Source organism: Mobula birostris, chromosome 26, assembly GCF_030028105.1.
Source record: "Mobula birostris isolate sMobBir1 chromosome 26, sMobBir1.hap1, whole genome shotgun sequence".
NCBI lineage: Eukaryota > Metazoa > Chordata > Chondrichthyes > Myliobatiformes > Myliobatidae > Mobula > Mobula birostris.
Genome location: NC_092395.1, coordinates 4,433,543 through 4,448,134, shown reverse-complemented (window position 1 = coordinate 4,448,134; position 14,592 = coordinate 4,433,543). Strand labels below are relative to the sequence as shown.

The following is a 14,592-nucleotide window of genomic DNA, read 5'->3' as shown; positions in this document are numbered from 1 at the left end:
TGCTGTAGCCCGTCCACTTTAAGGTTCAATGTGTTGCGTGTTCAGAGATACTCTTTTGCACATCACTCTTGTAAAGTGTGGTTATTTGAGTTATTGTCGCTTGAGCCAGTCTGGCCATTCTCCTCTGACCTCTCATTAAGAGGCATTTTCACCCACAGAACTGCGGATCACTGGATTTTAATTTTGTTTTTCACACCGTTGTCTTTAAACTCTAGAGAATATTGCGTGTGAAAATCCCAGGAGATCAGCAGGTTATGAGAAACTCAAACCACCCTGTCTGGCACCAACAATCATTCCACAGTCAAAGTCACATAGATCACATTTCTTCCTCATCTTGATGTTTGGTTTGAACAACAACTAAACCTCTTGACCATGTCTGCATGCTTTTATGCATTGAGTTGCTGCCACATGACTGGCTGATTAGAAAATTAAGTTAATGAGCGGGAGTACAGTTGTACCTAATAAAGTGGCCAGGAGTGTAGATTTACACTTTATTCTGCTTTGTTATTGTTTTACTTTGTTCTATCTGCCCAGACTTGATGACCTAAGTTATAGGGAAATGTTGAATGGGTTAGGATTTTATTCCCTAAAGCATAGAAGATCCAGGGGAGATTTGACAGAGGTTTACAAAATTATGAGACATATAGATAGGGAAAATGCAAGCAAGCTTTTTTCCACTGAGGTTGGGTGTGACGAGAACCAGAATTCATTGGTGAAGGGTAAAAGGTGAAATATTTAAGGGGACCACGAGGGGAACTTCTGCATTCAGAGGGAATGTGGAACGAGCTGCTAGTGGAAGTGTTGTTTTCAACATTGAGGAGAAGTTTGGATAAGCACATGGATAGGAGGGGTTTGGAGGGTTAGGGTCCAAGTGCAGATTGATGAAGTAGGCAGAATAACAGGTCACTATGGATTTGATGGGCCAAAGAGCCTGCTTCTACACTGTAGTGCTCGATGACGATGAGTCTACCTCAATGCACTGTCATCTGTAGGAACACAGTCATTGTACTTATATATTTACTTAGAGATACAGCATGAAACAGGTTCTTCCGGCCCTTTGTGCCCCAACCAATTTAATCCTAGCCTAATCATAGAACAGTTTAGAATGACCAATCTACTTACCGGTGCATCGTTGGACTGCAAGAGAAGGTTTTGACAACAATAAAACAATTCAAATTCCAGTTCCAATTCAGGGTATTTGTCTTTGCTTCACCCGAGTTATAGAAATTCAACACAGAGTATGCCCAAGACACAGATGGATAAATTCATCGGCTCAGGATCTGCTGGGAGTTGATTAAGCCTGTGGCAGTAAGCCAGCTCATGCAGTTACGTGGGAGTTTCACCACACTTCTGGCAGAGATAAGGAGCTGGAGCTGAAGCATCTTGAGGAAAATTCCTGGCCAGCATCTTCTCTGACATGTGCCAACTCATTATCTTCTCCTCGGGAGTAGCTGGACCAGCTCAGCGGCTTGGTGAAGGTCAGCATGTGTCCTCATCAAGGAGTGAATGAACCACAGATTGCAGAAACAGGGCAATATGCTGCACTAAATCCACATTAAGCACCCACTGGTATGAATCCTGTGCTAATTCTGTTTCATTCTCCCCATGTGTCCCACCAACCTCCCTCCCAGATTCCACTACCCACCTACACAGTAAGGGCAACTTACAGCTTCCAGTTAATCTACAGAGGAGCATGGTGTACACAGGGCCCTGAGCAGTGTCAGTGATTCCCCCTGTCTGTCCCACAATCACTTTGCATCAGGCAGCAGGTACCGTAGCATCAGGACAAGAACTTTAGGATGGGAAACAGCTTCATCCCCCAGGCTGCGAGACTACTGAACTCCCTGCCAGGTCTCATCAAATATGAACCGCCTGTAGTGTTATACTGCTTACTTTTTAACTTGTGTCGTAAGTGCACCTTATTATTTGTTAATTTATTTGTGGTGCTATTACTTTATGTGTGTGAGTTATATGTACTGCGTTGAGACCCTAGGTCCAGAGGAGCTTGGTCTCCTTTAGCGGTATGCATGTGTACGGCTGAATGCCTATAAATCTGAACTTGAACTTTATCCACGTGTCTTTGGGATGTGGGAAGAAAGTGGAAGATTCAGATGGTCACGGGGCAAACGTGCAAACTCCACGCAAGTAACACTGGAAGCCCAGATTGAATCTGCTGCCCGACCTGCTGAGTTCCTCCAGCATTTTGAGTGTGCTGCTCTGAGTCACTGGAGCTGTGAGACAGTGGCTGTACGGGTCTCCTGTCCAGGACGCAGGGAGGGCTGTGTTTGTTTTGGCATCTCGGTGGGCCCAGTGCTAAGCTTAGCTCCACACAGCCTTCATTTTGTATGATTGATTGAGGAGCTGCCTGAAGGTCAGATTGAAGAAACTGATCCTTCAGTTCTGAGAACTTCAAGTCTAAAAGCACCCACACTTGTAGGATCCCGTCAATAGAGGTCATTGCCATGGCCTCTTGTTCCACCCCTGCTCTCCCACCATCTACTCATCCATCACAGTGGTTAAGCAATCCCAGAGTTATTGTTTCATTTCCAGATGGCCATGTTTTACATGTAGAAAAAGGATCTCTGACTAACCGGGGAATAAGAGCAGAAGACCGTAAGGCATAGCAGCAGAATTAGGCTATTCGGCCCATCGAGCCTGCTCTATCATTCCATCATGGCAGATTTATCACCCCCTCAGCCCTATCCTCCTGCTTTCTCCCCATAACCTTTGATGGCCTGATTAATCAAGTACCTATCAGCCTCTGATTTCAATACACCCCCAGACTTGGCCTCCATAAACAATGAGTTCCACAGATTCACTGGCCCCCAGCTAACGCCAGCTGTAAGAGAGGGATTCAACTCCTGCTGTTGTCTGTAAGGAGTATGTACATTTCTCTCTGTGACCGCATGGGTTTTCTCCGGGTGCTCTGGTTTCCTCCCATATTCCAGAGAGTTACAGTTTGGGTTAGTGAGTTGTGGGCATGCCCTGTTGGCACTGGAAGCATGTCGACACTTACAGGCTGCCCAGCACAATCCTCACTGATTTGATTTGACATAAATGACACATTTCACTGTATGTTTTGATGTACAAGTGACAAATAAAGCTAATCTTTAACCCTCGGCTCTATTCTAAACTTGCTCTAGAAGCTAAGTGAATGTAACTCTGCAGTCAGAACCAAAAATGCTGGAAATACTCAACAGATCAGGCACCATCTATTGGAGGAGGAACAGTGAATGTTTCAGGTCAAAGACCTTTCATCCAAACTGGGAAAGAAAGAAATGAAGTCACAAAGAAGTTGAGGTTGGGATGTATAGGAGAAAGGGAATACTTTTGATAGGATGTGGTCAAAGTTCAAAGTAAATTTGTTATCAAAGTATATATATGTCACCAGGTACAACCGTGAGATTAATTTTCTTGTTGCTGTTGTAATAAACTGTTTATGCGTTAAATATTGTTTCTTTTTAACAAACGAATTTGCCACTGCAGGCAAAGAAGTGTATAGTGTGCATAGTGAGACTAAGTCCTCTTTCGCCTCTTTATCCGTCCACATGTTTATGGAGTTACGGACTACAGATGTCCCATAAATAAACCAGCAGATAATAATGAATTATTCACATCAATCGCCATCCAGGCAAATATTCCTCTTTCCAGATGATTACCACCTCCATTTATAAGATTTATAAAGTAAATTATTGAATATGCTGAACTTGAATCTTTAAGCAAAAGTATTTACCCAGAATTGCGGCCAAATTGAGAAATGTATAAATCTTTAACCACACACTGAAGGCACATTAAATTTAGAACAATTTTAATAAGTCTACTCAAATGCTTGGATCCCAGGATGTGAATCTCAGATGTCTCTGCCAAAGTACAACTTTGTTTGAAATTGTGTTTATTATTTATTTATAATACTTAAAATAGAAAAGTTAGTTTGATCCTTACTGTACATATTCATTATGGAATTTCTTTCCATATGTTATTGAATGTTCCTAGAATAAAAAGTCTTGTTTTTCATTTATGGCACAATCCCACTAATTGCCAGGAAAATTGCTTTAGTGATGGTGACTCACTGGTAGACATTGGCCAGGATACCTTGTTCTTCATCAGCGTTCTTGCTGCTACCATCAAGAAGGAGATATTGTTTACCCAATCCATCACAGGTAAAGCCCCCTCCACCATTCAGCAAATTTTCAAGGAATGCTTCCTTAGCAAAGCAGCATTCACTACCCAGGTCACGTTCTCTTCTCACTGCTGCCAGCAGGCAGGAGGTACGGGAGCCGCAGGACCCACACCACCAGAATCAGGAACTGTTATTACCCTTCAACCATCAGGCTCCTGAACCAGCACGGACATCTTCACTCCTCCAGCACTGAACTGATTCTACAACCTATTGACTCACTCTCAAAGACTCTACAACTCATGTTCTCAGTATTATTTATTTATTTGTTTGTTTATTATTATCATTTTTTTTTGTATTTGCAGTTTGTCTTCTATTGCACATTGCTTGTTTGTTAGTCCTTGTTTGAGTGTGTTTCTTTGTATTTACGGTGAATGCCCTCAAGAAAATGAATCTCAGGGATGTATATGGTGATATATACATACTTCGATAATGAATTTACATTGAACAGCCTCCAAGATGGCCTGGGCAGCACAGTAACGTAGTGATTAGCACAACACTTTACAGCACCAGAGTGAGCTGGATTCGGTCCCTGCTGCTGCCTGTACGTTCTCCCCGTAACCGCATGGGTTCCTACCCATGCTCTGGTTTCCTCTCACAATCCAAATACGTACCGGTTGGTCGGTTAATTGGTCATTGTAAATTGTCCTGTGATTAGACGAGGATTAAATCGGAGGATTTTTGGGTGGCGTGGCTTGATGGCTGGAAGGGCCTATTCCATACTGTATCTCAGTAAATAAATAAATACAATAAAAGACCAACTAAGCAGGCAGACAGAGAACTAGAAGAGAAATGGGCAAGTATGAGTGTTGCACTTTGGGAGGGCAGATGCAAAGGGAAAGTGTACAGTTGGTGGCAGAACCCTCAAAGGCATCAATGAGAGAGGTTCAGCTTCAGATTTATTTATTGTGAAATGTGTCCTTAATGTTAATGATCAACACAACCTCAGGATGTATTGGGGGCAGCCACAAGCGTGGCCACACATTCTGGTGCCAGCACAGCATGCCCACTTCCTTCAGCAGAACAACAACAGCAGCAAAACAACAATAGCAAAGCAAGCCCGCTCCTCCCTCCCACCCACATGTACTTGGGCTAGAACTAGAATTAGAAGTGATCTCTTTGGAATATACAAAATTCTTGTGGCTTGACAGGGTAAACATGGAGCTGGTGTTATGCATGGCTGGAGTGCCTAGAACCAGCATCAAAGAGGTCAGACATTCGGGAGAAAGTGGAGAATTTTCACTGTGGTTTGTAAGTCGCTAGAATTCTCTGCCCAGTAGGGCTGTGGAGGTACTGTCTAGCTTCAAGACCAATACCAATTAAATATTAATGGAATACTAGGGATCCGTGTCCGCAGCTCCTTGAGAGGGGCCACACAAGTAGGCAGAATGGTAAAGAAGGGATATGTTAGTTCACCTTCACTGGTTACAGCATTGAGTCTAAGAGTAAGGAAGTTGTGTTGAAGCTGTAGAAAATGTTGGTTAGGCCACACTTGGAATATCATGTGCAGTTCTGTTCACACCATTACAAGAAAGACGTGGAGGCTTTGGAAAGGGTGCCAAGGAGGTTTGCCAAGATGCTGCCTGGACTCAAGGAGTTTGAGCAAAGAGGAGAGGTGAGACAAAGTTGGGTTGGTTTCTCTGGAGCGTCGCAGGCTGGGGTGAGACCGGATAGAAGATTATAAAATTATGAGACATGCGGATAGGAGATAAAATCAGAATCTTTTATGCAGAGTAGAACTGTTTAGTACTAGAGAACCTGCACTTAAGGTGAGGGGGGAAAATTTAAAGGAACTGTGTGGGCAATTTTTTTTACACAGGGAGTGATAAATGTCTGGAACGGGCTGTCAGAGATAGGGAAGGAAGCAAATACAGTGGTGTTGAGAAGGTTGTACAGGTAGACTCACGGATATACAGGGAATGGAGGGATATGGATATTGCAATTCCATAAAACTCTGGTTAGACCACACTTGGAATATTGTGTTCAGTTCTGGTCACCTCATTATAGCAAGGATGTGGAAGCTTTAGAGAGGGCACAGAAGATAGTCACCTGGATGCTGGCTGGATTAGAGAGCATGTCTTATAAGGATTGAATGAGCTAGACCTTTTCTGTTTTGAGTGAAGGAGGATGAGAGGTGATGACAGAGGTGTACAAGATGATAGAGGTATTGATCAAATAGATAGCCAGAAACTTTTTCCCAGGATGGAAATGGCTAATAGGAGGGGGCCAAATTTTAAGGTGGTTGGAGAAAAGTACATGGGGGATGTCAGAGGTCGTTTTCTTCCACAGAGAGTGGTGGGTGTGTGGAATGCGCTGCTACGGTTGGTGGTGGAGGTAGATCTATTATGGACTTTTAAAAGGCTCCTAAATTCGCACATGGACAATAGAAAAATGGAAAGCTATGGGGGAGAGAAGCGTTAGATGTTTGTGAGAGTAGGTCAAGTGTTGGCACAACATTGTGGAACCAAGGGCCTGTACAGTGCTACAGTGTTCTACGGTGTATGAACCAGGTATAGGCACAAAAGATTAAGTTTAATTCGGTACTGTGTTTAGCTCAGATATGGCCGGGTGAATGGCCTGTTTCTATGTTGTACTGACCTACGTCCCATACAATAGACCAGATTTCAGCATCCACGGTCTCGTGTCTCCAGTGGCCTTGGTGTGTTTTGTATGAGGTGTCCGCACTAAAGGCACAGATCTTTCTGCATTCTGTACTCAAGTCTCTGCGTGGGACAGACTCACCATCAGCTCCTGCCCGGGTGGAATCTTATCATCTTGGAGAACTAAGTTACGCTTTGGCGAATTTCTGTGCTTTATTTTCATTTCCATGATGCACTCACAAACTTTAAATGCTCAACAACAGAAACAATGTTTGCTTCCTGCTTGTTCAATGCCAGCAGATTTCAGTCTCCCACACTTGCAGATGGTTGTAGCCAGAGATTACACACCTGCACTGCTCGGCTCAACTGAACACCAGCCCACAGATGGAGACCCACGACACTTACACTGGGATCAGAGAGTCACAGAGCACCAAAGCACAGGAACAGGCCCTTCAGCCCATCACATCTGTACTGAACTATTATTCTGCCTTGTCTCATCGATCTGCACCTGGACCACAGACCGTAAGATATTGGAGCAGATTTTGGCTGTTTGGTCCATTTCCCTCTCAGCCCCAATCTTCTGCCTTCTTCCCACATCCTTTCATGTCCTAATCAAAAACTTATCAACCTCTGTCTTAAATATACCCAACGACTTGGGCTCCACAGCTGCATAAGGCAATGAATTCCACAGATTCACCACTCTCTATAGATAAAGAAATTCCACCTCATTTCTTTTCTAAAAGGACGTCTCTCTGTTCTGAGGCTGTGTCTTCTGGTCTTGGACTCCCCCATCCTAGGAATCAGCCTCTCCACATCCACTCTATCAAGGCCCTCCAACATTCAATAGGTCCCCCTTCATTCTTCCGAATTCCAGTGAGTCAAGGCCTAGAGCCTTCAACCACTCCTCATATGACAAGCCTTTCAATCCCAGCATCATTTGTGTAAATCTGCTTTGAACATTCTCCAGTGTCAGCATATCCTTTCTAAGATGAGGAGAGGGTCTCCATCGGTCAGAGTTGACTGTGGATATTGTGTCCTAGCTGTCTAGATACGCGAGCCTAGGCAGTACGATATGGAGAGCAAGCTGTTGTCCATGTAGCAAGCTCCCCCTCTCTACACATCTGATGAGCCCAGAGGAACGGCAGAGACCGATACAGTTTGGTACCAGCAGCATCGCAGGAGTTGCCAGTCAGTGTTGAACTCAACGTAGGACTGTCTTAAGGACTCCAGCTCTGGACTTTTCCCTCAGGGTTTACTCCCAAAGCCTTCCCCGTGAGTAGGTATAGCTGCAAGGGAGCAGAGGTTTGAGATCAGAGTTTTCCTTCTCCGAGATGAGCTGCCAACCACGACTGACAGGCTCCATCTACCTGAAGCGACTGGTTTTAAGGAGGCAGTAACCTGCCTTTGCCCCTTCTTCTGTCAGCAGAAACGGTTCCGCCAATCTTCGTAACTAAGCCACCTGTGAAGGCCAGGAGCTGGATGTGATTGTCAGAGGCTATTTGAGGTGCACGCCACTGGGAGCATTCAATAGATAGTGGGAGCTTGTCCCCAGCTATAACAACCTCAAGGAACTGAAGGGCACAATTTTCTGCAGCTCTACATTCTGTATTTTCTAAGCTAAGAGGCCCAAAACTGCTTACAATACTTCAAATGTTTATAAAGCCTCAACATTCCACCTTTACTTCTGGGATGAGTTCAGCCCTCCCAGAACTGCCTGAACAACCTCCAGCAGGTTGGAACTGCCATGGGCAGCTCTCCTCTGCTCACTTCAGTGGAACTGAAAGGCTTCAAAAGATAAAGTGTTGGTATTTTAGACAGAATGTAGAGCTGCAGAGGAATGCGCCCTTCAGTGCACAATGTTTTGTCAAACCAATTAAACTCTAACTAAACTAATCCCTCTGCCTACACAAAAAAATGAGGACTTGTCTCTGTAGTGAAGGAGGCTGAAAGGTGACTTGATGGAGGTGTAGAAGATGATAAGTGTGAGCAGCCGGAGGGGGCCTGATGGGCAAGTCTTTTTATACACATGTACTGATTGCCAGAGAAGGTAACAGAATCAGCTACACACACTACATTTAAGAGGCATTTGGGCAGATAGTGGAATGGGGATGACACAGAAAGATATATTCCCAATGCAAGCCAAGGATTAGTGTAGATCACACTAAAGACCTCGATAAAGTGGATGTGGAGACGTTATTCCCTTTGGTAAGGGAGCCTAGGCCTCAGAAAGAGAGATTTCCATCTAGAACGGAGATGAGGAGGAATTTTTTTAGCCAGAGAGTGGTGGATCTGTGGAATTCATTGCAACAGGCAGCTGTGCAGGCCAAGTCATTGGGTATATTTAAGGCAGAGATTGATAGATTCTTGATAAGTCAGGGCTTGAAGGGATACGGGAAAAAGGCAGGAGATGAGCTGACGGTTCGGCCATGATGAAATGGCAGAGCAGACTCGATGGGCCAAATGGCCTAATTCTGCTCCTACATATTATGGTCTATAGTCTTAGATCAGGGGTTCCCACTCTGGCATCCATGGACCCTTAAATTAATAGCAGAGGTCTAAGGCATAAAAACACTGGAAACCCCTGGTGTAGATGGACAAACTGTCAAAGTAAAGACAGTGGGCTGAAAGTTGTTTCTCTGTTAAGTGACTATGGTTTAGAAAAGAAAGTATTAAAAGCTGGTATCAATTCCTAATTCTTACTGGAGGTCAACTTATTCAAATTTTTGGAAGACGTTTCCTGAGCTTATATGCTGGAAGATCCATTCTGCACCACAGCCGAGAAATGATTGGTTTGAACACAGAACATTACTGCACAGTACAGGCCCTTTAATACCTAACGTTGTGCCAACCTTATAACTTACTCTAAGATCTAACTCTTCCCTCCTACATAGTCCTCCTTTTTTATCGTCCATATGCTTATCTAAGAGCTTCTTAAATGTATCCAATAGACCTGCCTCCACCACTACCCCTGGCAGTGCATTTCACGCACACACTACTCCCTGTGTCACACACCTACCTCTGACACCCCCCACTTATATTTTCCTCTAATCACCTTAAAATTATGACCCCCTCGTGTTAGTTATTTCCATCTTGGAAAGAAGTCTCTGACTATTCACTCGATCTATTTCTCTTATCATCTTGTACACCTCTATCAAACCACCTCTCCTCCTCCTTCGCTCCAAAGAGAAGAGCCCTAGTTTGCTCAACGTATCCTCATAAGACCTGCTCTCTAATTCAGGCAGCATCCTGGTAAATCTCCACAGTACCCTCTCTCTAAAGCTTCCATATCCTTCCTATAATGAGAGAAGCAGAATATTCCAAGTGTGGTCTAACCAGGGTTTTATACAACTGTATCACCTCGCAGCTCTGGATCTCGACTAACGAAGGCCAACAGACTGCATGCCTTCTTAACCACCCTACAAACTTGTGCAGCAACCTTGAGAAAAAGATGATCAGCCTCAGAAACATGAATATCTCTGGAGTCCCAGCTAGCAGTGAATTCTATCATTACTTTAAAACATTAGTCAGTTTGGCTTTTGCTCCTATCCAACCTTATAACCTACTCTAAGATCAATCTAACCTCTTCTCTCCATATATAGTCCTCCATTTTTCTTTCAGCCATTTCTCAGATACATCTGCCTCTACAACCACTCTGGCAGTGCATTCCACATACTCTCTGTGTAAAAAAATCTCCTGCGACGTCCCCCCTATACTTCTCCATTTTTATCGAGCTGCAGCGTTACCTCACGGCTCTTGAACTCAGTCCCATGACTGATGAAGACCAACAGACCATACATCTTCTTAACCACCCTATCAACTTGTGCGGCAACTTTGAGAGATCTATGGACGTGAACCCCAAGATCCCTCTGCTCCTCCACTCTGTCAAGAATCCCGCCATTAACCCAGATAGAAGCATGCAAAATTTTTGATGTGTATTTTTTATGTAAGAACAATGGAGACATTTTCATTCCAGAGACCTAATCAATCTCTGATAGAAGAATATAAGCATATGGGTGACAGGATACAGTCCCAAGGCATCACAGGTACATAATACACCCTCATTACAGATGAAAATATTTGCTTCTTTGTAACTTAGTACATATCCGTTGAAAGCCCCAAACCTTCTCTGAGTGTATTTAAGAACAGAGGAAATGCTTACTGGGTGAGGTTGGTGATGCTGCTGCACCTTCTGTGGTTGTTGTGGTTGTCTTGGTGTCGGGTGGCATTGCCAGGGTCACCGATCTGCCCATGGATGGAGGGGGAGGGGGTGCTAGCATCGACGTCGAAATGTAGTGGCTCGGGACTTTGCTTACCACTTGGCCGCTGCCATTCAGCTGCAGAAAAAACATCAAACTTAATGATAACAGTCTCAGCGATTAATGATAGTTAGTGTGGATATCTAACCCGAACAGAATCAAAACCAGGTTTAATATTACTGACGTATGTCCTGAAATTTGTTCTTTCGTGCCTGAATTACAGTTCACTACCTAAAATGTGTTTAAATTACAATAAGTAACATATATTAAAATAACTAAATTACATCAATCTGGCAAAAAAAAAATCAAAAATAGTGAGGTAGTGTTCAAGGGTTGGCTGCTTTTTCACTTGGAAATCTGATGGCGGAGGGGAAAAAGGTGTTCCTTAAACACAGAGTGCGTGTCTTCGGGCTCCTGCACCGTCTCCTTGATGGGTATAAAGAGAAGAGAATGCGGCCTGGCTGACGGGGGGCCTAAGTGGTAGGTGTGACCTTTGTAAGGCATTGCTTTTGGAAGGTGTCCTGCTGGGGAGGCTAGAGCCCATGATGGAGCTGGCTGACGTTCACGTGGGGAATAAAGGATCTCTTTTAAATTGAATAAATATGCTACAGTTCAACGGTTCTACAAATGCACCGGGAGGTGGTATCTGTAACAACACAGTCCGTAACAAGCTCCAACACATGAAAATGGGCTGCACACCTACACCAACAGGTACAGATGAGGGATCAGGGAGGGGAAAGGGGAAAGAGAGGGGGAGAGGGAGGGGAAAGGTAGGAGGAAGGGGAAGGGGATGGGAGAGGGAGAGGAAGGGGAGAAGGAGGGGGGAGGGAAGGGGAAGGGGGAAGGGGAAGGGGAGAGGGATGGGGATGAGAGAGGGAGGGAGGGGAAAGGGAGAGGGGGAAAGGGAGAGGGGGAAAGGAAGAAGGAGAGGAAGGGGAGAAGGAGAGGGAAGGGTAAGAGGAAGGGGAGAGGGAGGAAGGGGAGAGGGAAGAAGAGGGGGAGGGAAAGGGAGAGGGAGAGAAGAAAGGGGAGGGGAAGGGAGAGGGGGAGGGAGAGAAGAAGAGGGAGAGGGAGAGGGATACCCACGTAATGTAACAGCACAAGCTTCCTATCTCAAACCTACCTTAAACCAGGGCAATTGTTCAGGGCTCAAAAAAATGAAAAGCCATACAGAGAAAAAACAACCAATGTGAAGCAAATGTATACTTCCCGCAAGAGTCAGCTATTCTGGAGCAGTGTGGGCAGTGAACTCAAAGTTCAAAGAATATTTATTATCAAAGTATGTATATTATAGACAACCTTTAAACAATTTCCCCCGGGATCAATAAAGTGTGACTATGACTATGAGCTTGAGATTCATCTTCTTGCAGGCAATCACAAAACAAAGAAACACAATAGAATCCATGAAAAAAACACAAAGATCACCAAACATCCAATGTGCAAACAATAAAAGTAGTAAACAATTAACACATGGGACATGAAGCACAGAGTGGTCGAGAGTGAGTCAGCAGCCACATCAGGATGACTAACTGACCTCCTGGGTTGGGCATTCAACTTGACTGGCATAATGTTGATCTTGCGGGTGAAATGAAATGTCTGCAAATCCCCAAATCTGCTACAGACAACCTGTCTGGGGGTTAGAGGCTTGTGTATGTGTGTGGGTAGTAGAGAGGGAGGAGCAGGGCTTATTTCACTGTTCTGTTTTGTTGCTTGTTGTTTTCTGTGTTGTTTTGAACATTTTGGATATGCTATGTTGATGTTAGAATGGGTGGCGCCTACCATCAGTGCGTTGGCTGTTAACACAAAGAACACATTTCCCTTTATGTTTCAATATACATGTGATAAATAATTCTGAATTTGAACTATCATATGTAGCCCATCAAGGGAATAAAATTACTTCAAGATTCTTTAAGCTTTTGTCCTTGAGAATTACTCTCCACACATACAAAATTATGTCTTATAACCAGGGAGTCAGGGAGTTTGTTGGGTACCAATAATGGTTGGCAGCACTGCTCTCTCCAAGCAGTGTGGGTGCACGGCCATGGAGTAACTGAAATGCTCCCACGCACATAGACTTTGTAGCTGCACAGTTGGAATTTTTCTCTATATAATGTTCATATAATTTTGAAATCTATGTTAATAAAATTGTGGGATACCCTTTAATTAATAATGTGTTAATGAATCTAATTCATAAATTTTCTAAATAATAAATGCTCCACAACCTTTACTTTGAGACATTTTAGGTTTTCAATGTATTTACATTGTAAGTGTTTCAAGTTACAACACTGTTACAAATTGAAACAGTAAACACAGAATGGAAGTTGGTAGCTCATTGCTAATAAACCACCGGCCCACTGAATGTCAATGCCATGTAGTCAAAACCTTTTACTTTTCACCGTTGTGCCTGCCAGATGTTTTGACTGCCTAACATCATTCACTTGTGTTGTGAGCTGTGTTTGTTTGATGTACATACTACAAGAAAAACATTTAAAATGCCATGCAGTTGTCGGGTCGTGTAAACATTTCCTGCTCAGAGCAAGGGTTGGTCTGCGCAGCTGTAAAAAAAAATTAGAGGGAATGTTGGTTAGCAAACTACTGTCGTGCCAGAAGACTACAAATTTCAGGTCATGTTATAGCAAGAGGGTCTTCCCAGATTATGGACGTGCACTAAATCACTCACAATAGGATTTTTAAAAATTAATTTACTTTTTCGGGTGTGCAGAGAGTACTGAAGAATCAGCCATCTTGGTGGATCTGGAGTCTGATTGGCAAAGGACAGCAGATTGCCTCCTTTGTGGGACATTAGTGAATCAGAGGGATTTTACAACAACTTGAGTCATTCTGCGGTTGCATTACTGGTGAGTAATTTTTATTTTTTGTTACAGCACAGTAACAGGCTCTTCTGCCCCAATGAGCTTACGCCGCCCAATTACACCCATGCAACCAAATAACCTACTAACCAGTACATCTTTGGGATGTGGGGGGAAACCGAATTGACCAAAGGTCACGGGGAGAATGGACAAACACCTTACAGACAGTGGCGGTCACGGGGAGAACGTACAAACTCCTGACAGACAATGGTGGGAATTCAGCCCGGGCACTGGTGCTGTAAAAGCATTGAGAAACAGAATCAGAATCAGGTTTAATACGGAGGCATCGGGTTTTGAAGATGTCCTTGATGCTGGAGAATCTAGTGCCCATGATGGAGCTGGCAGAGTTAACAACCTTCTGCAGCTTTTTCCGATCCTGTGGCCCCCTTCCCCCGTACCAGACGGTGATGCAACCAGTTAGAATGCTCTCCATGGCACGTTTGTCGAAATTTGCGAGTGTCTTTGGAGTCGAAGTGACAGGGTCTGGGTCTGAGACCACGGGCTGACCCGAAGTTTGCCAATTTAAATGCCGGGCCAGATTGAAAAGGTCAGGTTGCTGGGGCTGGAGGGGAGTGATGGGCCGGTGTTCAGCTCATTGCTCGACGAGAGAGTTACTCGTCTCTGCACAGAACTGAGACTGTGGCCTGCAACTAACAGGCTTCTGGTTCGGCTGCAGTAATAACTGGCTT

The 14,592-nt window shown here is 44.2% G+C and overlaps 1 protein-coding gene across 5 annotated transcripts in view; it reads right to left on the bottom strand.

The window, feature by feature from the left end:
* nfic (nuclear factor I/C) overlaps nt 1-14,592 on the bottom strand; it is a 494,946-nt gene that overhangs the window by 74,763 nt on the left and 405,591 nt on the right. For all 5 annotated transcript variants that reach the window (XM_072243879.1, XM_072243881.1, XM_072243880.1 and 2 more), the window contains one exon: nt 10,937-11,111. In XM_072243879.1, coding sequence (XP_072099980.1) covers nt 10,937-11,111 — 175 coding nt within the window. The remainder of the gene's footprint in view (nt 1-10,936; nt 11,112-14,592) is intronic.